The 23521-nt window shown below is 43.2% G+C and overlaps 1 protein-coding gene and 1 pseudogene across 1 annotated transcript; both read left to right on the forward strand.

The window, feature by feature from the left end:
• The window catches only part of LOC132224530 (neuronal membrane glycoprotein M6-b-like), a 159871-nt pseudogene extending 143145 nt beyond the window's left edge, over window positions 1–16726 (forward strand).
• A 2255-nt stretch (window positions 16727–18981) lies between these two features.
• LOC132224532 (protein FAM193A-like) lies at window positions 18982–22134 on the forward strand. Its single transcript, XM_059679737.1, has 2 exons — window positions 18982–20247; window positions 20317–22134. The coding sequence occupies exons 1-2, from the start codon at window positions 18982–18984 to the stop codon at window positions 22132–22134; spliced, it is 3084 nt and encodes a 1027-aa protein (XP_059535720.1).
• The last annotated feature ends 1387 nt before the right edge of the window (window positions 22135–23521 follow it).

Below are 23521 nucleotides of genomic sequence, written 5' to 3' on the forward strand. Positions count from 1 at the left end.
TATCCGCCCTGCTCTGTTCGTGACAGGGGAAGGTGCCCTAACCCCCTGATCAGCCCTGCTCTGGGCCTGATGGGGGGAGCTCCCCAACCCCCTGATTGCCCTGTGGCTCTGTGTGTGACATGGTGTGGCACCCCAATCCCCTGATTGGCCCTGCTCTGTGTGTGACAGGGTGTGGAGCCCCAGCCCCCCCCCCCCCACGGGCCCTGCTCTGTGTGTGACAGGGTAGAGCCATAACCTCCCCATCGGCCCTGCCCTGAGTGTGAGAGTGGCGGCGCCCCAACCCCCTGATCGGTCCTGCTCTGTGGGTGATAGAGGGCGGTGCCCAAAAGCCCTGATCCGCCCTGCTCTGTGTGTGACAGGGGGAGCTCCCCAACCCCTGATGGGCCCTGCTCTGTGCATTACAGGGTAAAGAACCCCAACTCCCCTGATGGGCCCTGCTCTGTGCGTGACAGGGGGCAGCTTCCCAACCCCCGGATTGGCCCTGCTCTGTGTGTAACAGGGGGTGGCACCGCAACCTCCCCATCGACCCTGCCTTGAGTGTGACAGGGGGCGGTGCCCCAAACCCCCAATCGGCCCTACCCTGAGCATGACTGAGGGTGGCATCGCAACCTCCCTATCCGCTCTGCTCTGTGCATGACAGGGGGCAGCACCCCAAATCCCCTATCGGCCCTGCTCTGTGCCTGACCAGGGGCTGCACCTAGGGATTGGGCCTGCCCTCTGCCACCCGGGAGCAGGCCTAAGCCAGCAGGGCGTTATCTCCCGAGAGTTCCCAGACTGGGAGAGGGCACAGGCCAGGCTGAGGGACCCCCCCTTCCCCTAGAGTGCACAAATTTTTGTGCACCGGGCCTCTAGTCCATACTGATAAAAGGGTAATATGCTAATTAGACAGACCATCTTCCGGACATCCATCAGGATGTCCTTCCGGACAATACCATGGTGGAAGGGCCAAGGCAGAGGTGGTTAGGGGTTATCAGGCCAGGAAGGGAGGGCAATTAGGGGCGACCAGGCCAGCAGGGGAGGCCAGTTATTGGCGATCATGCCGGCAAGCAGAGGTTGGTTAGGGGTGATCAGGCAGACAGGGGAGCAGTTAGGGGCATCAGGCAGGCAGGCAAGCAGGTGAGCAGTTAGGAGCCAGTGGTTCCAGGTTGTGAGAGGGATCCCAGATTGGACAGGGTGCAGTCTGGGCTTAGTGATGTCCCCCACTCCAGTGCACAAATTTCATGCACCGGGCCTCTAGTGTAAGTAATAAAGTGCTGTGTGTTTTTCAACTGAGTATTTGTGTGGCATAATTCCTCCTGCAGTTAACTGCCAACAAGATGGCGGTTAATTTGCATATGTAGGCACAATGCAGGGAGGCGAAAGGGAAAGCAGGAAGAAGCCCCCTGCCACTGATAGTGATTGGAAACCCACGGGGGAGCTAAGAGCTGGGGGGCAGGGCAAAGGCGGCCCTGGGGCTGCCTTTGCCCTGCCCCGCAGCCATGATCAGAGAATCAGGTGCCTTTTCCACCCTGGCCAGTGATAGCAGGAAGTAGGGGTAGAGCCAGCGATGGGAGCTGGGCACGGTCGAAGCTGGCAGTCCCAGGAGCTAGGGGTCCCTTGCCTGGGCCTAAAGTGAAGCCCACGATCGTGGGGCCGCTGCCACTGCAGGTACCCACTGCCTGGGCCAGACGCCTAGGCCAGAGGCGTCAGGCCTGGGCAAGGGGCTGATCCTGCGATTGGAGGGTGATGGGGGTCAACGCCTGAGGGCTCCCAGTATGTGAGAGGGGGCAGGCTGGGCTGAGGGACACTCCCCCCCACACACACACCCAGTGCACGAATTTCGTGCACCGGGCCCCTAGTACTAATATAAGGTCAGATGAAAATGCCTACCCTCATTCCTGCCTGCTCAGAGGTATCTCTTTGCTGGCAACTACTTTAAATGTTCGAATACCTGCACAGTTAAAGTTAATCTCAAGGGACACCTTGGATAAACACCCCTCCTTTCTCGGACACTTTAATATCTAATTTTTTATACATCTGTACAAATAACATTTTTCACTCTCAATTTTCCAACTCTCTAGTTCCCCACCTTCTGCCAACCCCATATAAAAGATGGAAGTGCAAGAATTGGTACAGCCACTCTAGAGAACAATATGAAAGTTACTCAAAAAACAGGACTGTCCCACATCTGAGTATATATCCAAAGGAATTAAAATGAAAATACCCTCAAGATATCTGCAGTCCCAAGATATAAGATTATTAGAATGTTTTGACTTGTTAAAGTCAAATAAAAGTAGAGGAAAATTCCCACTAATTCTACAAATACTATCATCCTTTGTTACTGCCCAACTGTCTCCTCTAGCTCTCACCTGACAGATAACACCTCTTTGTGTATTCAAATTTAAATTTCTTTTGTCTACCAATAAAATTTTTGAGGGTAAAGCCATCTACTACCAACTATACCATTAAATTGCTTTATTACCATGAAAATCTCTCTCTTTTTTTTGCGGGGGTGGGGGGGGTGGGAGGGGGGGTGGTCTGGAATTCCTGATTTATAAAAAAAAAAAAAAAATGTGGGAGGTGGGTTAGGTGATATGCTTAATCTTGTGTTAAACATGTGATTCAGCCCAGCCTTTGTGGTTCAGTTGTTGAGGGTCGACCTATGAACCAGGTCATGGTTAAATTCCTGCTCAGGGCACATGTGGGGCATATAGGAGGCAGCCAATCAATGATTTTCTCTCATCATTGATCTCTCTCTCTCTCCCCCTCCCTTTCTGAAATCAATAAAAATATATATTTAAAATGTGATTCAATTGTATCCCCCACCCCCAGTTAGAAGAGTGGTATTAATTTTGAACAGCAAAGTTTTAAAGGAAGCATTGATGCTTTTGCTATGGGATTTTTGGACTGGAACACAAGGTGTTCCCCTGGGCAGGATGGTTCCCCAGATTCTTTGTCTGATGGAGTTGAAGAATGAATCCACACAGGAAAGATGGTATAGCAAAGGTGGAAATTTATTGAAGAACAAGTACAGAGATGGGGAAAGAGTCCCACAGCACAGTCTTCCATGTGGGGAGGGGGAAAGAGTCCCAACGAGTTTCTGTTTCCACCATCTATAAAGGCTGCAAGTCTCTGTGTCCTGATATCCCCACTTTTTGGTCAATATTCCCTTTTGAATTGGTTACTATAGTAACTCCTGAGCTCAAAGGGCAAACCTCACATTGGAATGTGAGGCCCTCCTCCCTCATTGTTCTCCTATTCCCTCAGGGCTTTCTTCTGCCTTCTTCATGTTGTAAATTTAGACCTTCTGTTACTCCCAGTTCCCTGTAACTGTTGCCTCTTCCCTGTCTTATGGAAATGTAACTTTTTCCAGTCTCCCTTGTCTTATGGTAATGTAACTGTTGCCTCTCCCTTGTCTTAAGAAAATGTAACTTCTCCCAGTCTGTAGCCCTGTGTTTTTTCCATGGACATCTTTAATTTTTAAAAATGTCTTTGCCCTAACTGGTTTGGCTCAGTGGATAGAGCATTGGCCTGTGGACTCAAGGGTCCCGGGTTTGAGTCCGGTCAAGGGCATGTACCTTGGTTGCAGGCACATCCCCAGTAGGGTGTGCAAGAGGCAGCTTATCAATGTTTCTAACTCTCTATCCCTCTACCTTCCTCTCTGTAAAAAAAATCAATAAAATATATATTAAAAAAAAATTCTTAAACCTGTCTATATCCCCCTAAAATTTCTATTTCACTTTTATAAAATAAAGGTACTGAAAAGAAAACCAAAGGAAGTAGTTAAGACCTAAATATCTTTGAGTTGAGAAGCTGTATTTGAGGCCTTATGATAGGCTCAGAAGAAAATTAAGTGCTATAGGATTACATTTACTTCTCAGGAAACAGCAGGAACCATTAAGAATATTTCAAATGCCAGCTAACAACTGTTATTAATGAGGCTTTAGCTGTAAGTTTTCATATTTATTTACAAAGGAAAGGTTACAGCTGTTAACGTAAAAACCACTGAAACCTATAAAGAATTTTTGTGAGTTTATTTGAGCCAAACTGTAGACATATGCCGAGAAGCAGAACCTCAATGAATGGAGATAGTGTTCCGGAGAATGGCAGGGTTACATCCGTATTTATATATGAAATTCATTGGTGACAGATTTAAGGAGGTGGGATTAAGCAAAGGGGGGGGGGGGAACCTCTGTGATAGGATAAAAAGTAAAATGATGGACACATACTTAGGTGGGTGCAGGAACAATTAACATGATAAATGAAAGAATCTTTGGTATCTGTCCTGGGCCCAGCACACCTGGCCGTGCCCCAGGGGCTCCATAAAAAGGGAAGTCACAAGTTACCCAGACATCTCAAGGACATGTTATCGTAGATGCAAAAAGACAGATAGACTCAGTTAAGGCAAAGGTGGACCTTATCAGTGAAGATATCGGCTTAGGATGTAACTGCCCACCATAACTGCTTTCAGTTCGTTTAATTTCAGACCATCCTTTGTGGTTACTTTAGGTCTCTGAGTCTGCAAAACTGCCATGCAGGCCTCTCCTGAGCTTGTCAGGTCAGCATGTGGCCCCTTTCGTCCACACAGCTTAATAAAATACCATGTCTATAGAATTATCTAGTGGAAGATATCAGCTCTAATATTATCAAAGTGTAAAGAAATGCCTCAAAACATTATGATATCAGGAGAGCAAGAACTACCTCCAGAGGTTTTAACTGTTCTATGCCTGTTGCTTCTTCTACATTATCTGCATGGAAAGACCATGCAGAGTTATATAGAGAGAAAACAAGTATCAGGTTGCCCAAAGAAGGTCTTCTCTTACTAAACTAGAGTGGCTGAAACATTTTTTAAAATGGGGTTCAAGTATCAACTACATCGATTTCCAGCTATATAAATTTGAACAAAACTTACCTCACTGAGTTTTACTATCTTTATTTGTATAATGGGCATACTAGTGAAAATTTTATATATGTGTTTTAGGGGTTCAGAACCAGTTGCCTCAAGGTGGCCACTCAGGCATGCAAATTATTTTGAACTGAAAACAATTAAGGTCCAGAAGGCTCAGGAAGAATCTTTGACCTTCCCCTTTACTGCCTAAAATAATTTACTGGTAGACAAAGGACTTGCTCCAGGAAGGGAGCTATCATCATATATGAATATTTTATTATGAACTAGGTATAATAGACAGGAAAGAACCTAGCAAGGCCCATTTGAATTAAGTGAAGTTCTTTCTGTGTCCCATTGTTTCAAGATGGCCCAATATACATTTGTTTACTAAACTTTCACTCTTTTCATCTCCCTACAAATTGCCTTATGTCCCCTTCCTTAGTTCTGAATGACTTACAGGGTGGGCAAAAGTAGGTTTACAGTTGTATGTGGAATTTATTCTTGTATTATTAACTAGAGGCCTGGTGCACGGAATTCATGAAGGAGTAGGGTCCCTAGGCCTGGCCGGCGATCAGGGCCAATCTGTGGAGTGATTGGCAGGGCAATCAGGGCCCCTGCTCACACCCACCTTGGCCTGGCACCACCCGTTTGCAGGCCCCGTCCCCCCACCAATGCCAGTCACCGTCTGTGGGGTGACCAGTGGTGTGATAGGGGTCAGGCCACCCACTTGCACCCACCTTGGCCTGGTGCTGCCTGCTCACCTGCTCCACCATCCCGCTGCAGTCCCACTCTCATTGTGGCCCATTGGGGCCAACAGCACTGCCACTGCTGCCCACTGTCAGTGCCTCATTGCTGATGCCCTCCATGTTCTGCGCCGCCCCCTGGTGGTCAGCACACGTGTAACTCCCAGTTGGTCGACCTCCCGCCCGTGGGGACAATTTGCATGTTAGCCTTTTATTCTTTAGGATTCTTTATTATGTCTTTGCATTATTTGTCTTTTTCTAAGTGTGCTGTGGCATTGTGACACTCTTTTGAGTTAATAAAGCTATTGTAATAATTGAAGGGGCAAGGGCTACGCCCTCCATCTTACCTTGGCCATGTGCTTGGCAAAGGCTTCTTCCCAGAAGCCCAAGCCTCTGCTACTCTGCTAGCCACACCCAGGACTTCTTTAAACTAATCAATAACAATCAAGGAACGTGCGCGCCATGGATGTGACCACATCCTGTGTGACAAGACCCGACTTGCGCCTGGCCAATCGGCAGGGCCCACAGTCATCTCTCCTCCCCTCACTCCACCCCCCTTTTAAAACCCCGTTTTCCCACGGGGCTGGCACTCTCGTCTTGCCATTTTGTCGTTGGAGGCTGGGAGCCAGACCCGGCTCTATAATAATAAAAACTCTCTGCTTTTGCATGGGATTTGGCTGGCTCCCTGTTGGTCTATCGGAAATCTTGAAATCTGGGCATAACAATAGTCATAACCTGCATGTCTATTTCCATACAAACAACTATAAGCTTACTTTTTCCCACCCCTGTATAAAGCTAATTTTGCCTTACTATCTTTGGATTTGTTATACTTATGTGAACTCCTTCTGCATGGGTATTAAAACTTGATTTTGTCCTATTAATCTGCTGTATGTCATTTGAATTATTTGACCCACCAGAAGGACAAAGAGGGAAAAGGGATATTTTCCCCATCCCCAACATATTGAAGGGGAGCAGAATTTGTCACCCACATACTGTATCTCTTTGGCCTAAAAATTATTTTAGGCTGATTATTTTTATAGATAGCAGATGTCGAAAGATCTCTGAAAACTGAGTTGAAGTTACCCTTTTGTAAGAGACATGCACATTTATAACTATCCATTTGTAAGGGTGCCTCCCTCTCTCTACCAGGAAGAGAAGGATGACTAAATCAGGAGAAACTCTATTAATAGAGAAGGCAAGGACTTCATCTTTATAACAACCTTATCCTTATTTACCCTGGTAAGCTTTGTCTGGTAACCTTCTATGCTTCCCACACCCTAACATCTTTTTTGTCTTTAGCTGTAGATGGTATTTAAGGTGGTGACTTGAGCCATTTAGGTGAGTTATGGCAACTCAGTTTTCTTGAGTCTCATGTATATAAGAGGTATTCATATGATTATATTTCAGTTTGTTTTTCTTCTGTTAATGTTTTATTACAAGGGGTATTTCAGCCAAAGTTATATTTTTCTACCTTACAATACAGGCACACACACACTGCTTCTAATGTGATGGATATAGCAAATAAGGTGTCCTAACCATATATCCATAGCCCCTCATCCCTCCTTGGAATTCTTTGATCTGTTGGATCTCTATACTTTTCTACCACAATATCTCAGGGTGAATGAGTGGAGAGGACAGGGAGAAGATGCATACCAGTTGCAGCCCCAAGATCAACTACAGTAATAGTGATCATAGTCTTAAGTAATAGTGATCATAGTCTTACTGTAGGCTGTAGGAATAGCACTGGGTATTAGATCGGTGGGGTCAGACCAGACCTGAGTTTAGCAACCTTGGTAATTGAGTTCTAGCTAGGAAAGAATTCAGAGCCAAGACTCTATAAGAGAACATCTATATATATAAAAGCCTAAGTGACCATTCTACCTTTCAACCATTCAACCAGTAGCTATGATGTGCAATGACCTCCAGGGGGCAGTGCGGAACATGGTGGGTGTCAGCAATGTGCTACAACCTCTCGCCAGCTACCTGGTGGGGGGAGGGGTTGAGGGGGATAGAGGTGCATTGAGAATGTGGGGTATCCACCGAGCTTACTTTCACTCCTCCTGCTAATCTCCCCCAGGACGGCAGGGCTCACATGCCGGGGAAGCCCCCATGCTCAGGTGCCGAGCACCTGTGAGGAGCTCGCCCCACACTTGCACGGCATCTTCAAGGTGAGCCAGACCGTGGCTGCCAGGACCGCAGGGGCCAGACTGCAAGGCCGGCCTGGAGAGAGCGCACTGCCCACCCAGCTTCCATGTGGCACTGCTGGGTGGCCCAGAGACCCACGCTGTGCCCCGGCCCTCAGCGTCCAGCCACACTTGCCACATCTCCACGTGGGGACTCAGGCGCCATAACTCAGACAGATCCATGGGGGCCTGGGGGCCCAGGTGTTGCCCAGGGCCCAGTGGTCAGCATGGACCTGTACTTCCATACCAGACACTCTGGCTTCAATCACCAGCCAGGCCTAGGGATTGCACCCATGCATGAATTTTGTGCACCAGGCCTCTAGTTTATTTATAAAATCACAGAGGTGGAAGAAGTAATTAGCAGAAGAATAGGCTGAGGAAATAAGTTATAGAGGCAAAGGAAGGTCCCTTGGAGCATGGGAGTGAGGAAGGTAATGGTAACATGCCTGGAGGGTGGGAGGGGGGTGGGAAGGGGAAAGGCTTGGGCATGCTCCCTCAAGGGAGAATGCACTGGGTCCTCTGTCCTAAGGGTTTCAAGGGTGGAGATTATAGCCAGGGAAGACTGCAATAGAATATTCAGCATTTTTCTAGGTGTGTCTTTCCAGGGTCTAGGTCTCCACTGATTGATTAGTGGGCTCCAGGGCAGGGAGTCATTATCCAAAGCAGCTCGACCTGAGGTCAGCCATGGCGTAGCTGGTCTGGTTTTATTGCTCTTCTGGGCTTAGAGCTAAAATAAAATTAAGGCATAAATGTTACTCTAGGGAGGAAAGGTCCGGGGATCCAAACCAGGACCAGTAATATGCTAGAGGAGGAAAGGTCACCCTGGGGGTGAGGTTCCACTCTACAATTGTCCATTGCAGGGCAACCAGGGCTTTCCACACTGGTGACCTTCTGTACCTGGCTCATCATCCTTGCTCTGCTCATGTCTGTCTAACTGTCTACCACAGTCTGTTCACTGAACTCTTGCTTCTCAGTTTCCCAGCAAGAAGATAGAACCACAGGGACAATTGGGAATGCTCTTGCCAATATAAGAAACTTCCAAACCTGTAGAGAACTTTTATAAGTTTATTTGAGCCAAACTGACAATTGCTGAGAAGCAAAATCTCAATGAGTTGAGAAAAATGCTCTGGGGAATGGCAGTTTTGCAGTTTTTTCCTATATGTTACAATCAGAGGAGGAGGTGTAAGAATGGATACATGAAATCCATTAGTACTAGAGTAGAGAAGCAGGAAAAAGCAAAGCAGGAAAATTTCTGAGATTGAAGGAAGAGTAAAATAAAGAAATGAATACTTTTTTTTTACATTGGTGGGTATAAGATGGTTAACAATTAACATTAAAGCACTAGAGATGGTATTTGGGCAACAAGATAACAATGAGGGGTTCTATGGTCTGGTGAGAAGTTTTGCCCTGAGTGGTCTGGAAAACAAAACAAAACAAACAAACAAACAAACAACAAAAAAGAGGATTACTCTGAAAATCCAAAGGTATGTTATGGTAGCTGCAAAAAGATAACAGACAGGCTCAGTTTAAAGTAGAGATTGACCTTTGTCAAGGAAGCTACTGGCCTAGGACATGACTACCCACTATGACTCCTATTTAGCTAGGAAGTTTTAATTTCAGACTATCCTATGTGGTTACTTTAGGTGTTTGAGTAAAGCCTGCCATGCAGTCCCTCCCTGAGCTTCTAAGATATAGTATGTGGCCCCGTTTTTGTCCAGACTTCCAAACCTGCTTAGAGAAGTGGATCTGTTTGGTGCAAAGGGTGAACCATGGGGTGTCATAAAAATGTGCCACTCAGTTGTCATGTTTTAGGGAGAATAATAGAGCAATGGCTCCAGTCGTTGCCCTTCTGGATCCACCACTACTGCCAAGGTCTTATCGCCCATGGGTTTCACCTAGCCAATGACTGACCATGGTAGAGATATTAAGGCAGGCCCATTGTGAAAGAACATGGAGCTTTGGACTGAAGTGTCTCCATTGACCTGGCCAAATCACTCTTGGATTTGACCTGTAATCTAAGTCTCTTACAATACTTTTTACCCTCCTTCAAGCCTCTTTCTTTCTCTCTTTCCTTTCAAAGGTGTAAGACCTGAAACACAACTTGAAGGTTTTCCTCACCTCCTGCTCCCTCCCCAAATTATCCTTTTGCATACCTCGTTTTGAGATTTGGTTCTCAACACCTGACCATTACAGCAGGGAAGATTGTATATATAGGAACATGAACAACCTCAGGGGCCGCTATTAAAACAACAGGTGCTGAAGTAAGAGTATAAAGACTATATCTTCCCATATTTTTTAACTTTATTTTTATTGTTGACACTATTACAGACGTCTCCATTTTGCCCACCTCCACCCAGCCCCCTCCCTCCCTTCCTTCTAGCCATCACCACACTGTTGTCTGTGCCTCTGGGTTATTCATATATTTTCTTTAGTTTCATCTCCACTCCCTGCCTGACAGCTATTAGTCTGTTCCATGTATCCATGCTTTTATTCTAATTTTGTTCATCAGTTTATTTCGTTCATTAATTTCCATATATAAGTGAGATCATATGGTATTTGTCTTTCTCTGACTGGCTTATTTCATATAACAGAATAATCTCCAGGTCCATCCATGCTGTTACAAAAGGTACAATTTTCTTCATTTTGATGGCCACATAATATTCCATTGTGTAAAGGTACCATGGCTTTTTTGTTGTTGTTGTTATCAACACACTTGCTTTTATTATTCTTAAAAAACAGCATGTGTTAAACTTTATACGTCAGACATTGTTTCATGTGCTTTACAAAGTTTATTTCATTCAATCTTCACAATAACCCTTAGATGAAGTTGTTTGTCATCTCACTTTTAAATTAAGACATGAAAACACAGGCAGGTTAAAAACATGTCCAAGTTTGCACTTGATAAAGCTGGCACTTCAACCCCAGGCAGTTTGACTTTTGAACCCATGCTTATAACCGCTCTGCTACATCACTACCATTATGGAGTGGATTTTCCTTATGCTGTATGGGCATTAGTTAACCAGTAACAACTAAATAACATTAGTTAACCAACTGGCATTCGTTAACCAATAATAATAACCAAATAACATTACCTAATGAATTTCTGTATGTAAATGTCTTGGCATCTTAATAACAGTTGAAGTCACGCTGTGTCTTGGTGGATGGAAAACACACACCCTCACATTTCAATGCTGTGCTATTTACATCGCTTTTGTTTTTTTTTAATTTTTTTAATCTATTTTATTGATTTTTTACAGAGAGTAAGGGAGAGGGATAGAAAGTCAGAAACACTGATGAGAGAGAAACATCAATCCGCTGCCTCTTGCACTCTCCCCACTGGGGATGTGCCAGCAACCAAGGTACATGCCCTTGACCGGAATTGAACCTGAGACCCTTCAATCCCCAGGCCGACGCTCTATCCACTGAGCCAAACCAGTTAGGTGCTTTTGTTTTTATTGCAACTTTCTATTTCACTCTTCAATTTCAGACATAAGTCTGTCATTGTATTCCCTCCTCTAAAACCTGAAAACAAACTTCTGTAACTCTCTCATGATGTTCTGAGTGTTCTGCTTTGTAATATTATTGCTATGTTTATATACATCAAGTTTTCTAAATTTATATTAAGATCTTGGAAGACAAGACCACGTGTTCTACATTCTTGTAGCTGCAGAGCATATACGACAGGGCTTCAGCTATTCAATAAATAATCAGTGAAAATGACACGGTTATTAATCCTCTTCACATTTTCTGCTTTAAAGGTGATATGGTTTAAGAAATCTGGAAGGAAACCAAGGTTACTAGAATGTGGGAACCACAGCTTTTTTTATCTACTCGTTCTATGAGGCCAGCATTATCCTAATTCCAAAACCAGATAAAGACACTACAAAAAATGAAAATTATAGGCCAATAAACTTGATGAAAATAGATGTAAAAATTCTCAAAAAAATATTAGCAAATCAGATCCAGAAATACATTAAAAAAATCATACACCATAACCAAAAGAAATTTATTCTAGGGATGCAAGGCCGGTACAATATTCATAAATCAATAAATGTGATACATCACATATACACAATGAAGGATACAAATCACGGAATAAGTGATAAAATCCAACACCCATTTCTGATAAAAATTCTCAGCAAAGTGAGAATAGAGGGATCACACTACAGCATAATAAAATCCATATATGATAAACACACAGCCAACATCATATTCAGTGGGCAAAAACTAAAAGTACTTCCCTTAAGAACAGGAACAAGACAGGGATGTCTACTTTTACCACTCTTATTCAACAACTACTGAAAGTCCTAGTCACAGTGGTCAGACAAAAAGAAATAAAAAGCATTCAAATTGAGAAGGAGGAACTAAAACTGTCATAATTTGCAGATGACGTGATATTGTACATAGAAAACCCTAGACTCCATGAAAAAGCTACTAGATCTATGTTCCCATATTTTGGAGGGGCCGTATTGGAATATATATAGCAATGGTGCTCCAAGCATGGTCCATAGACACCTAGGGTTCTCCATGAAACTTTCAGGGGGTCTGTGAGGTAAATACTTCTTTTCACTGTGTTGACATTTGTACAGATGGTGTAAAGTTAATGGTGGGCAAACTGCTGTTGCCTCAGCACAAGTCAAGGAAATTGTATAAGTGATCATTGTATATTTCACTGCCATGCACTCTAATCAGTTAAAACAAATAACTAGTTTCATTTAAAAAAAATCTTTATTAAACAGTAAAGATTATTAATTTAATTCATTATTCATCCTGGAATACATGTGTTTTTAATATGCTATGTGACATAATGGCAAGTACACATAAAGCACTTCTGAAAGCACATATGAAGTCAGATTATAGTTTTGAGGACGAAGATTTGTGCCATTTTTGAATAATTTATGTAGTCCCATTTGCTTTTGTTTCCCTTGCCTGAGGTGACAGATTAAAAAACATATTACTATAGTTAAACCCAAGTAGACCTCATTACTAGGTGTACCAGTTAATAATGCAGATTTTGTAATCAAAGAAAACATGATAATTTCAAGAGAAACATCAGAAGTGTTTTATTCAAAGTAATGTCCATCGCTAGATACACATTTCCCACATCTTTCAGGTAATTTGTGGATACTGTTCCAATAGAACTTTTCTTTTTTTGAGGCAAACCATTCAGAGACCCAATTTTACATTTCTTCATACATTTTAAAGTGCTGCATAGAAAGTGTTTGTGCCATCAATCAGAACAAGTGGTAATTTGAAGGAGCAAGGTGTGGTGAATACTGCAAGGGGGTTAATACTTCCCAGGCAAGATCTTTTAACGTTTCTTTAACTGGTTTTGAAGTGTGTGATGGTGCGTTATCATGAAGCAAAATTACTTTGCTGTATCTTCTGGCCCATTCTGGTCGTTTTACGATCAAAGGGTGGTTCAAATTGACCTGGACATTCTTTGTCTTTCACATCGAAATCATTACTTTTTTTGTCCTTCCTTCCTTCCTTCCTTCCTTCCTTCCTTCCTTCCTTCCTTCCTTCCTTCCTTCCTTCCTTCCTTCCTTCCTCCCTCCCTCCCTCCCTCCCTTTCTTTCTTTCTTTCTTTCTTTCTTTCTTTCATATTCTCTCTCTCTCTCTCTCTCTCTCTCTCTCTCTCTCTCTCTCTCTTTCTTTCTTTCTTTCTTCTTTCTTTTGAAATTATCACTTTTAAAGCATTTAAACCAGCATTCACAAGTATCTTGAGATGGAGCATGTTCACCATAAGCTTCTCAAAGTATACGATAACTTTCAGCAGCACTTTTCTTCAAAATAAAATAATGAATTAAAACTTCCCACAAATGCTCTTTTGGCACCAAATTCAAAATTTTTAAGCGTAAAAATATCTATGCTGTCAACACCTTCAGAAAATTTGACATATGAAGTTTTGAAGCTTGTTGTCAATACAACAAAATAGCATACATATCAAATCGCATATATATATATACATATATATATATATATACATATATATATGTATATATATATACATATGTATATATATATATATATATATATATATGTCTCCATTAATTGAAAAAATCCGCATTACTAACCAGTACACCTAGTACATGTCACCCTATGAATGTTGACAATGGAAGGGACTTCCTTGCCTGTAGTCTATCAGTTCTGGACTGAAAAGCTGGGGAAGGAATATAATTTTCTTTTTTGCATAAATCAGAAAATAGATAGTGTGTGGAGTTCCTTCTTGACCTCAGCAGTTAAACTGAGCTGATAATGTTAATTCACATTCAGGAAATTATCTGAATCTTCATTTGTGTAGATTTACAATCTACATGCAATATTAACTAAATCAAATAGCTTTTCAGTTTCACATGTATACATAGGCTTTCTCCACTCTTTTCAGCATCCATTAGTTAGTTATTGAACTTTGTAAACTGGCATTGAAACATTGCAATACTGTTTTGTTGTATTAACTTTATAAACTTACAGTGCAATAGGTATTATTTTTCAGAGACTAACCAAAGGTTAATTTCTCAAGGTTCTTGCTGACTGCTTTAGCAGCCTTTGGAGGATCTTTTATATACATTTGTAATAGATGAAAAATAAAACATTGCAACCCTTTTTTTTTATGTTTAAACCATGTACCAAGTTTTTGGTCCAAATCATGTAAAATAAGTTAAACTTAAATTGCATTCTATTAACCAATATGAGTGTGTTTCTGTAAGCACAGTTATGTTGAAATAAAGTTTTAAAAAGACAAACGTATTACTTAGAGTGGTAACAGAAATTTTACTGCCTATGTTTTCTTCTAAAAGTTTTATGGTTTCAGGTCTTACATTTAAGTGTTTAAATTATTTTGAGTTTATTTTTATATATAGTGTAAAAGTGATCCTATTTCATTTTTAGCATGTGTCTGTCCAGTTTTCCCAACACAATTTATTAAATAGACTGCTTTAACCCATTGTATATTCTTGCCTTCTTTGTCATAGATTAATTATGTAGTCATTAGTTTATTTCTAGATTCTGTAATATATTCCATTGACATATTTTCCTATTTTTTATGTCAGTACTCTGCAGTTTTGATTACTATACCCTGATAGTATAATTTGATATCAGTGTCATACCTCCAACTTGGGGGTGGGGGTGGTTGCTGTTGTTAAGATTGCTTTGGCAATTTGGGTTCTTTTGTAATCCCGTATACATTTTAGAATTATGTTTCTGTGAAATATTCAGATTATTCTGTTCAAAATGCCATTGGTATTTTGATAGAGATTTCATTGAATCTGGAAATGGCTTTGGGCAATGTGAACATTGTAACAATGTTAATTTTTCCCATCCATGAGCACAGAGTATCCTTCTATTTATGTGTACCTTCTTCAATGCCTTATAGTTTTCTGAATATAAGTCTTTTACCTCCTTGGGTAATTTATTCCTAGGTATTTTATTCTTTTGATGCAATTGGAAATGGGATTTCCTTAATTTCGCTTTCTGGTAGTTTGTTATCCTACATAATAAAAGGGTAATATGCAAATTGACCCTAATGACAGAATGACCAGGAAGGACTGGTCACTATGACATGCACTGACCATGAGGGGGCAAATGCTCAATGAAGGAGTTGCCCCCTGGTGGTCACTGCACTCCCACAGTGGGAGCTCTGGTCACCCACAAGTTGGGCTGATGGCTACAAGTGCAGCGGCGATGGTGGGAGCCTCTCCTGCCTTCTCCAGCCTTCTCGGCAGCACTAAGGATGTCTGATTGATGTCTTAGGCCCACTACCCATGGGGAGTGGGCCTAAGCCAGCAGGTGGACATCCCCTGAGGGCTCCCAGGCTGCCAGAGTGCGCAGGCCGGGCTGAGGGACCCCACCCCATGTGCACAAATTTGTGTGCACTGGGCCTCTAGTTGGTGTATAAAAATGCAACTGATAGCTGAATGTTAATTTTGTAGTGTGTTACTTTAATGAATTCATTTATTTGTCTAATTGTTTTTTGGTGGATTATTTAGGGTTCTCCATATATACTATCATGTCACCTGCAAATAATGAGTTTTACTTCTTCCTTTCCAATTAGGATGCATTTTATTTCTTTTTCTTTTTTCTTATCTGATTGCTGTGGCTAGAACTTCCAATAGTATGTTAAATAAAAGTAGTGAAAGGGGACATCCTTGTCTTGTTTCTGATCTTAAAGAAAAAGCTTTCAGTTTGAGCAACCCTTCTCTACAAACACCAGTGGCCATGCCTTGCTAAGTGAGGTAATACCACTCATGCAATATACTATTTATGGAATTGTGTTCTTTTTCTTTTTGTATGTTATCACTCTGTTGGGAGTAGGCTTTTGTGCACAAGGGCAGAGAAAGAACTGCACAGAGCGTTTTAAACAACTGTCTGTGGCCATTGCATCCCTGGAATGTTGTTCTTCCTCATCTATGTGGTGGGAATGGCCTGGCTAAGAGTGATTGGTTTCTCTGGGGTGCTGTGTTTAAGTTCTATAGAATATAGTCAATTTGTTAAGTTATCAAAGTCATCCAGACCAACAGGACAGTCAGTATGGAGCAGATCAGCATTGCAGTATATCATTCCTTTAAGTGCTTTCCCAGGAAAAATATGTGGTTGTGTCCTAAAACATCTGCTATACAAATCAGTTCTACATGACCTATCACCTTTTCATTGTGGCATGTGTGGGAGCTGATGCCACTGTCATCTCCCTGGTCTACTTCCTCATGAGACTGTCTTCTAACAAGGCTTTCTTAAAGGATGAAAGGAAATTGCAGGTTTATTAGGATATCAAAGCAAAGGAAGAACAGGAACTGCAAGATATCCAGTCATAGTAAAAAAAACAACTCAATTTTTACAGAAATGTTTGCCAGAGAGCTTCAGCAAACAAATTTACAGCTCTGACAGACAGCTGCCCTGCAGTACTGATGTGTATCCCACCAAACAAACTAATGTAGAAGTACAAACACTTCATTGTCTCAAGCTGCTGGGAGGTAAATCTTTTTCTTTAGCACAGACATTGAAAGTTTCATGTAAGCCATTTTAAAAGGCAACACTTTGAAATAATGATTATTCATCCTTTTGAAATTTGTGGCATGTTGGCATTTATTGCTAGAACAGTGTTACCAACACAGGCAATGGGAATATGGCATATTCCTTGATAGGAATCTGTGATGTACCAGCATCATGGAATGTGACCATAAATTCACGTATGCCATCTATCCTCAAATAAATGTATTTAAACAGAGAATAAAATGAAATTGGTGTGAAGTTCCATTTCTGACAGCTGACATTTATTATACTGTGGTTCATCAAAGATAATCTGATACTTACAATTAACCTTTTTAAAAATTAGCTGAGTGCCCCCCCTACTTTTCTGATCCAACCAGAAATCTTTTTTTTTTCAATAATGCTAAAATGAGCCACTATAATCTTGCTACACATACTATTGAAAAAGCTGGATTCTGATTCATTGACAAGTTTTCCAAAATCAATTTTACTTCATTTTAATAAAATGACTTACTTGTCATCATTTTTTAAAAAAATGAATGTCAGCTCTGCATTAATGAGTATTTGCTTTAAATTTCTAAGAATTTATATTATAATGAAAAACCCAAAATCCTTCATAGAATCAAAAAAATGAAAATAAAATCTACTGAATGGTAGAACATACTCACCAATGCTACATCTGATAAGGGGTAAATATCCAAAATTTATAAAGAATTCAGACAACTTAGCACCACAAAAAGAAACAATCCAATTTAAAAGTAGGCAGAAATCTACATAGACACTTCTCCAAGGAAAAGATACAGATGACCAATAGACATATGAAAATTCCTCAACTTCACTAATCAGCAGAGAAATGCAAATTAATATCACAATTAGATACTTTATTGGTTATCATCAATAAATCAACAGATAACAAGTGTGGGTAAGGATATGGAGAAAAGGGAACACTAATGCACTATTGGTAGGGATGCAAATTGGTGCAGCCACAATGGAAAACAGTATGGTGGTTTCTCAAAAAATTAAAAATGGAACTGCCTTGTGTCCCAGTGATTCCATTTCTGGAAATATATCTGAAGAAACTCAAAACACCAATTCAAAAGAATATATGCACCCCTATGTTCATTGCAGCATTATTTATAATAATGAAGCTATGAAAGCAACCCAAGTGCCCAGCAGTAGATGATTGGATTATATATATATACTTGGGTATAAAAAAAATGAATTCTGACCATCTGCAACAACATGAATGGACCTAGAGAAGGTATTATTCTACGTGAAATAAGTTAGACAGAAAAAGACAAATGCATATGATTTCACTTATATGTTGAATCTAAAGAACAATATAGGACAGGGCAGGCTAGAAGAGGTCTTTGGGGGGGAAAGGGGGACATATGTAATACTTTCAACAATAAAGATTAAAACATAAAGAAAAAAAAATATAAATGAATAAACAAAACAGAAACAGACTCACAAATGCAGAGAAGAGACTTACAGCTGTCAGAGGAGAAGGGGTTGAGGGGCTGGGTGAAAAAGGTGAAGGGATTAACTAGTGTTAATGGGTAGATACAGAACAGTCACAGAGATATAGATTATAGCATTGGAATACAGTCAATAATACTGTAATAACTATGAAAGAATGAGGCCAGGTGGGTACTTGAAGCATTGGGGGGACCACTCTATAAAGTACACAATTTTCTAAGCCCTTTGTTGGACATCAGAAAATAACACAGAATAATATTGAATTAAATGGTAATTGAAAAATTTTTTTAAAAAGTGCTAACATCAGGAGGAGTGGGGCGCCCCTCCCTCTACCGGTCCTGACCGCTCCTTTCACCGCTGCTCAGCTCTTTCCCCCTCCTGACGACTTCCCCCTCCTCGCTCCTCCCCCCACCCCACACCCGCAAGGGAAACTGGGAAACTGGAATCACCGGCCCATTATGTCCGCCATATTGGATTCCAACGGTCGGTCAACAGTCAACGACGCTGTTGGTGGACTCGCAGTTCTTCGCGCCTCGAGCCGTCCCATCAGCTCCCGTCAACCAGGTCTTCCCCACCCATCATAAGGTGACAAGGTACCCACGTAGAGTGCCCTAGCCCTTGGCGAAGCTTAGCAGTGACCCACGGCCCCCTTAACCTCCCTGCCCTTAGCCACCGCCTGTGCCCAGTGCCCACTGCGGCTCCGGCCACCAGCCGCCCTCTAGCCATGAGCCGGGCCGGTGCTAAAGGAGGGGCCAAGCGCCGTAAGAACAAGCGGGGTGGTGGAGGCGGGGACCACAGCACCATAAGCAGTGGCAGGGACAGCCCAACTGCCATGCTGGGCAGCTCGCAGGACACTGCCGTTGGAGTCCCGGGTGCCACAATGGCGGCAAACAGGCCCGTCCGCGTGAGCGAGCCTGTGGGCAGCGCCGCTTCCGGAGGGTACGCAGAGACTTCTTTTAACTTTGGGGACACTCGAAGAAGTCCACGCTCCGCTGCTGTTGATTACTGTGTTCTGTGCAGAACCGAGCGTAAAGATTCTTCTTCCCTAGAGAGTGGGATTGAGGTTGCGAGGAAGTTGGGCCTTTCCATGCCTCCCATGGGCCGCAGTGAGCCACACCAGGCGCTGTGGGTGTGTCTGAACTGCCAGTGGGCCTTAGAGAAGTTGAGGATTTATCGCGGCTCAGACCAGTCATCACCGGGCCATGACCACTCAGACCAGTCATCACCGGGCCATGACCACCCTGACCAAGGCCCTCGTAGTAAATCCCCGGAAGGGGCAAGTGGCGGGAGGCTGCCCCAACCCTCAGAGACCCCACGTTGCGTTGAGGTCTGCAAGGAGCCCAGAGCGACCTCCACAGAGTTAAACCCCGAGTCGCAGCAGCTGCAGGACGACTGGGCAGAAGTGCGCTACTTTGTCCGCGGCATGTACCGCCACGCAGGGACCACGCTGGTGCCCGACAGAGAGTGGATGAGGGAGCTCATAGATAGACTCTGTAAGTCAGACCCCTCCCAGCTATACCAGCGGTTGGATCAACAAGCACGAGACTACCTGCTGGAGATGAAGATCCGCCTCCTGCGACGGCTGTCAACCTCATCCGGAGTGCCATCCTGCCTGCAGAATCCTGTGCAAGCCTACCATTTCATCTCCCTGCTCCTCAAGGAGTATGGCAACTTCTGCCAGGCGGCACGCACCATCGGCACCTTCCTCACCACTCTAGAAAATAAACACTTGACTGTGTTCCAGGTGACATGGGAACTGCATAATAAACACCTGTTTGAAAATCTGGTTTTTTCAGAGCTGCTTCTCCACAGCAACTTGCCAGCACTGGTGTTGCAAATCAGGCTGGGAACTACATTGCAAGACACCTGCAGCAGGGACTTATACAGCGCCTTGCTGCAACAGTACCAGCACTTGGAGGAGGAGATGCACAGTGTTGCCAAGGAGTGGTTGCAGTGCCAGAAGCGGGTCACTATCTACATCAAGGAGAAGGTGAGAATGAAAACCAAGCTAGCAAAAGAGTTAAAGCATTTGCAACAAAGGCAATTGCATGAAGAGCAGTTAACCCCTAGGAGAGTGGGCACTGGTGAGGACTTGACCAGTGCCATGACGCATGTGCTGCCATCATCTGATCGCCGCTCACACATCCTTATTGGTAGCATCGTGGACCCTCTCACTCCCAGCAACACCCTCGTCTGCCAGCTGCCACACCAAATGGGTTCTTCTGCTCCTGACCGTCTCTCTGAGAGTCACCTGCCCAGCATGTCGTTAGCAAGCTTGGGGTCAGGTTCTAGCTCTCCCATTCCAATCCAGCAGCAGCCCAGACTCACCCACACAGACAATGTATCTACACCAACTACTGGCAGTGATGATGATGTGGCTTCATTGTCAGCTAGATTTGCTGAAATGTATCCATCGGATAACAACAATACCGAGGTAGTGAAGAAGAGGTCTGATGCCCTGGGGGAACCTGCCGGCTTCTTCATCAGCAGTTCGATCCTGGCTGTGTCATCCAGTTACAGCCCCCACTACAAAGGTCAGGGTAGCAAGAGAGGTGGCTATGACCCAAGGCAGAAAGGCAGGGAAAAGAGTGCAGACAAAGACAGTTGCTCCGAGCACAGCTCCAACACCAGCAGCGGCGTCTGCACCTGCACCTATGCTGGCCAGAAGGAAGGCAAGTTTTGTGACTACTGCTGTGAATTCTTCAGGCGCAACTGGCCTTCAGCTGCACAAAGAGGTAGAAATTATGAAGGCATGAGGGAAAAGCTTCGTTTCCGGCTGGCAAAGAGAAAAGAAGAGCAATCGAAGAAAACAGATCAGCTCTCTGAACAGGAGAGTGCGGTGGATCATCGCACAGTGGAGGACTTGCTGCAGTTCATAGACAGTTCAGATACCAAGCCTGTGAGCAGCACACGGGCAGCTAAGAGAGCAAGACATAAACAAAAGAAGCTGGAGGAGAAAGCTTGCCTTGAAGCAGAGGCCAAGGCCCGGGAACAAGAACACCTCCAAGAGGAGCAGAGGCAACAGGAGCAGAAACAACAGGAGGAAATGAAGGAGCAGCTTCCAGAGGAGTTTCAGCAGCTTCAGAAACCCCAAGCTGTGAAAAAGAAGGAGAAACTAAGAAAAGACTTTCCCAAGTTGGACAGTGGTTCCCTAGAGCAAACTGAAGAACCAAAAACCTCTTCTCACTCACCTTCCAGACACGCAGCCCACACAGTGTCAGGGGCTCATGGGGATTCCAAGTTTGTCCTGATGAAGGAGGTCAGTGGGAAGCAGCAGGAGCCCTTCTCTTTTCCCCTAGACACAAAGCATCGCCACAAGGAGGGGACTGGCAGGCAAAAGCCAAAACAGGCATGGAAGGCCAGCAGCGAGCCAAGGAGGGGGCCTGCGGAGTTCTCCGGAGCCTCAGAGATCCAGCCCAGATCCCAGACCCAGACTGAGCCAAAGGCTAAAGAGCTTGATCTCACTTCAGTGTCAGAGCAGCAGAGAAAGGAGAGAAAAATCAACAGAAGCAGTAACAAGAAACAGCTGGAACAGGTCAAAGCAGGGAAGGCAAGCTCAGGCCCCCCTGAGCCCACCTGCCGTAGTAAGCAGGTGTCCCACAGCAAGCAGGTGTTGGCAGACACCCCTCAGCCCAAGGGCAAGAGCAAGAAAAACAGGAAGAAGAAGGGAGACAGAGAAGGAGATGACACCTCGCTCGAAGATGTCTTTATGCCTAAAGACATTGACCTAGAAAATGTGGAGATGGATGAGACAGAGAAGGAAGTGGAGTATTTCAAAAGATTCTGCTTCGATTCCACCAGAGAGACCCGACAAAGAGTGTCCATAGACTGGTCCAATTTTAGCTTGAAAAAACCACCTTTTCTGCCCCCCAAATGAGGACCACCTGGAGAAGGACATGTGGGACATTGGCCTGGCCCTAGGACTTCCCAGCTCACCCAGACCATGCCAGATGAGCCACCAGACTTGGGACATCCATACTGAGAACTTGTTACCCAACTCATGTTATTAGCATGTAGTCTGTGAGACTTTGATCATAGCTCTATGCCGCTACTTCTTCCAGCACCTCAGCCTTGAAAACCTGGGCCTTGGCCAGAGACTTTTCATCATTAAATGGCTCTGTCTCCTCTGTAACTTGCCCTGTCATGTCACATGTCCTTGCCCGGCATCTCCATCACTCAGTTGCCAACCCACCCAAGGTGAGCAGGTCGGGGAAGGTGTTCTTTATTATCCACAATATTCAGAGTGTATACATTGCATTATTTGTGTCTGAGCCCCTGACTTGTAGGTAGCCTGTAGAATGAGAAAGTTCAAAAACAAAACCCACACAGTACTCACACCATCAAGTCTGTTAGCAAGTATAGGGCTGTATTAACACAAATGTTACTTGTTAAGTGGTGTATCCAAGGTTTAAAGTTTGGTTCTGAGTCTTGTTAGAAATAGGATAGGACCAGGTTCTGTAGTGATAGTCTGAATAGTGAGTTTACATATAGTTTTATACCAACTATCTAAAACCTAATTGCAAATAGACCACTAGTATACTTTTATAGACTTGAATAATTAATTTAAAATTAGAGTTGGTATTTATTTCATTTTTAATCTAAATTTTAGTTTCCTAGAATAATAAAGTTTGATGTTCATCAAAAAACAAACATAAAACAACACTTGATTTTTAAAAACATGTCTTTATTGATTTTAGAGAGTAAGGAATAGGCGAGGGATAGAGAGGGAGAAACGTCAAAGAGAAAGAAATACCAATGGTCTGCCTTCTGCAGGCCCCCTACTGGGGATCTAGCCAAAACCTGGACATGTGCCCTGACAGGGTATTGAATTGGTAACCTTTTGGTTCATGGTTCCATGCTAAACCACTGAGCATTGATTTTAAGCTATTTTCAAAAAAACTTGCCTTCTCAATCTCAGTATTCCGGAACATTAAGTGACTATAGGTATTGGATATTGTGTTGTTCTTTATGAAATGATACATGTAACTGTTGGGGACATCAGTTTTTGTTTTTTTTAAGGGGGATGCATAATATATAGTTGACTATGTATATTCATGCTAAGAATTATCTTGTGTTTTGGCTGTTTCCTAAATTATAAAACATATACATGTGTAGAGATAAATTAAAATGAAAGGAAGATTGCCTTTATCAAGAGGCTATTAAGATTGAACAGCAAGTATGGTATTTCATCTGGATATTTTTTGATTGCTGTTGATGACACCTAAAAATACCTATTTGGATTTTGACAAGGTTTTTTTTTTTCT

Source organism: Myotis daubentonii, chromosome X, assembly GCF_963259705.1.
Source record: "Myotis daubentonii chromosome X, mMyoDau2.1, whole genome shotgun sequence".
Taxonomy (NCBI): Eukaryota; Metazoa; Chordata; class Mammalia; order Chiroptera; family Vespertilionidae; genus Myotis; species Myotis daubentonii.

Excerpts from the sequence above, each read along its gene's own strand:
- LOC132224532 (XM_059679737.1), top strand. The coding sequence starts at position 18,982 with ATGAGCCGGGCCGGTGCTAAAGGAGGGGCCAAGCGCCGTAAGAACAAG. Across the intron at positions 20,248-20,316 it reads CTATCTACATCAAGGAGAAG|TTAACCCCTAGGAGAGTGGG; the intron begins GTGAGAATGAAA and ends CATGAAGAGCAG.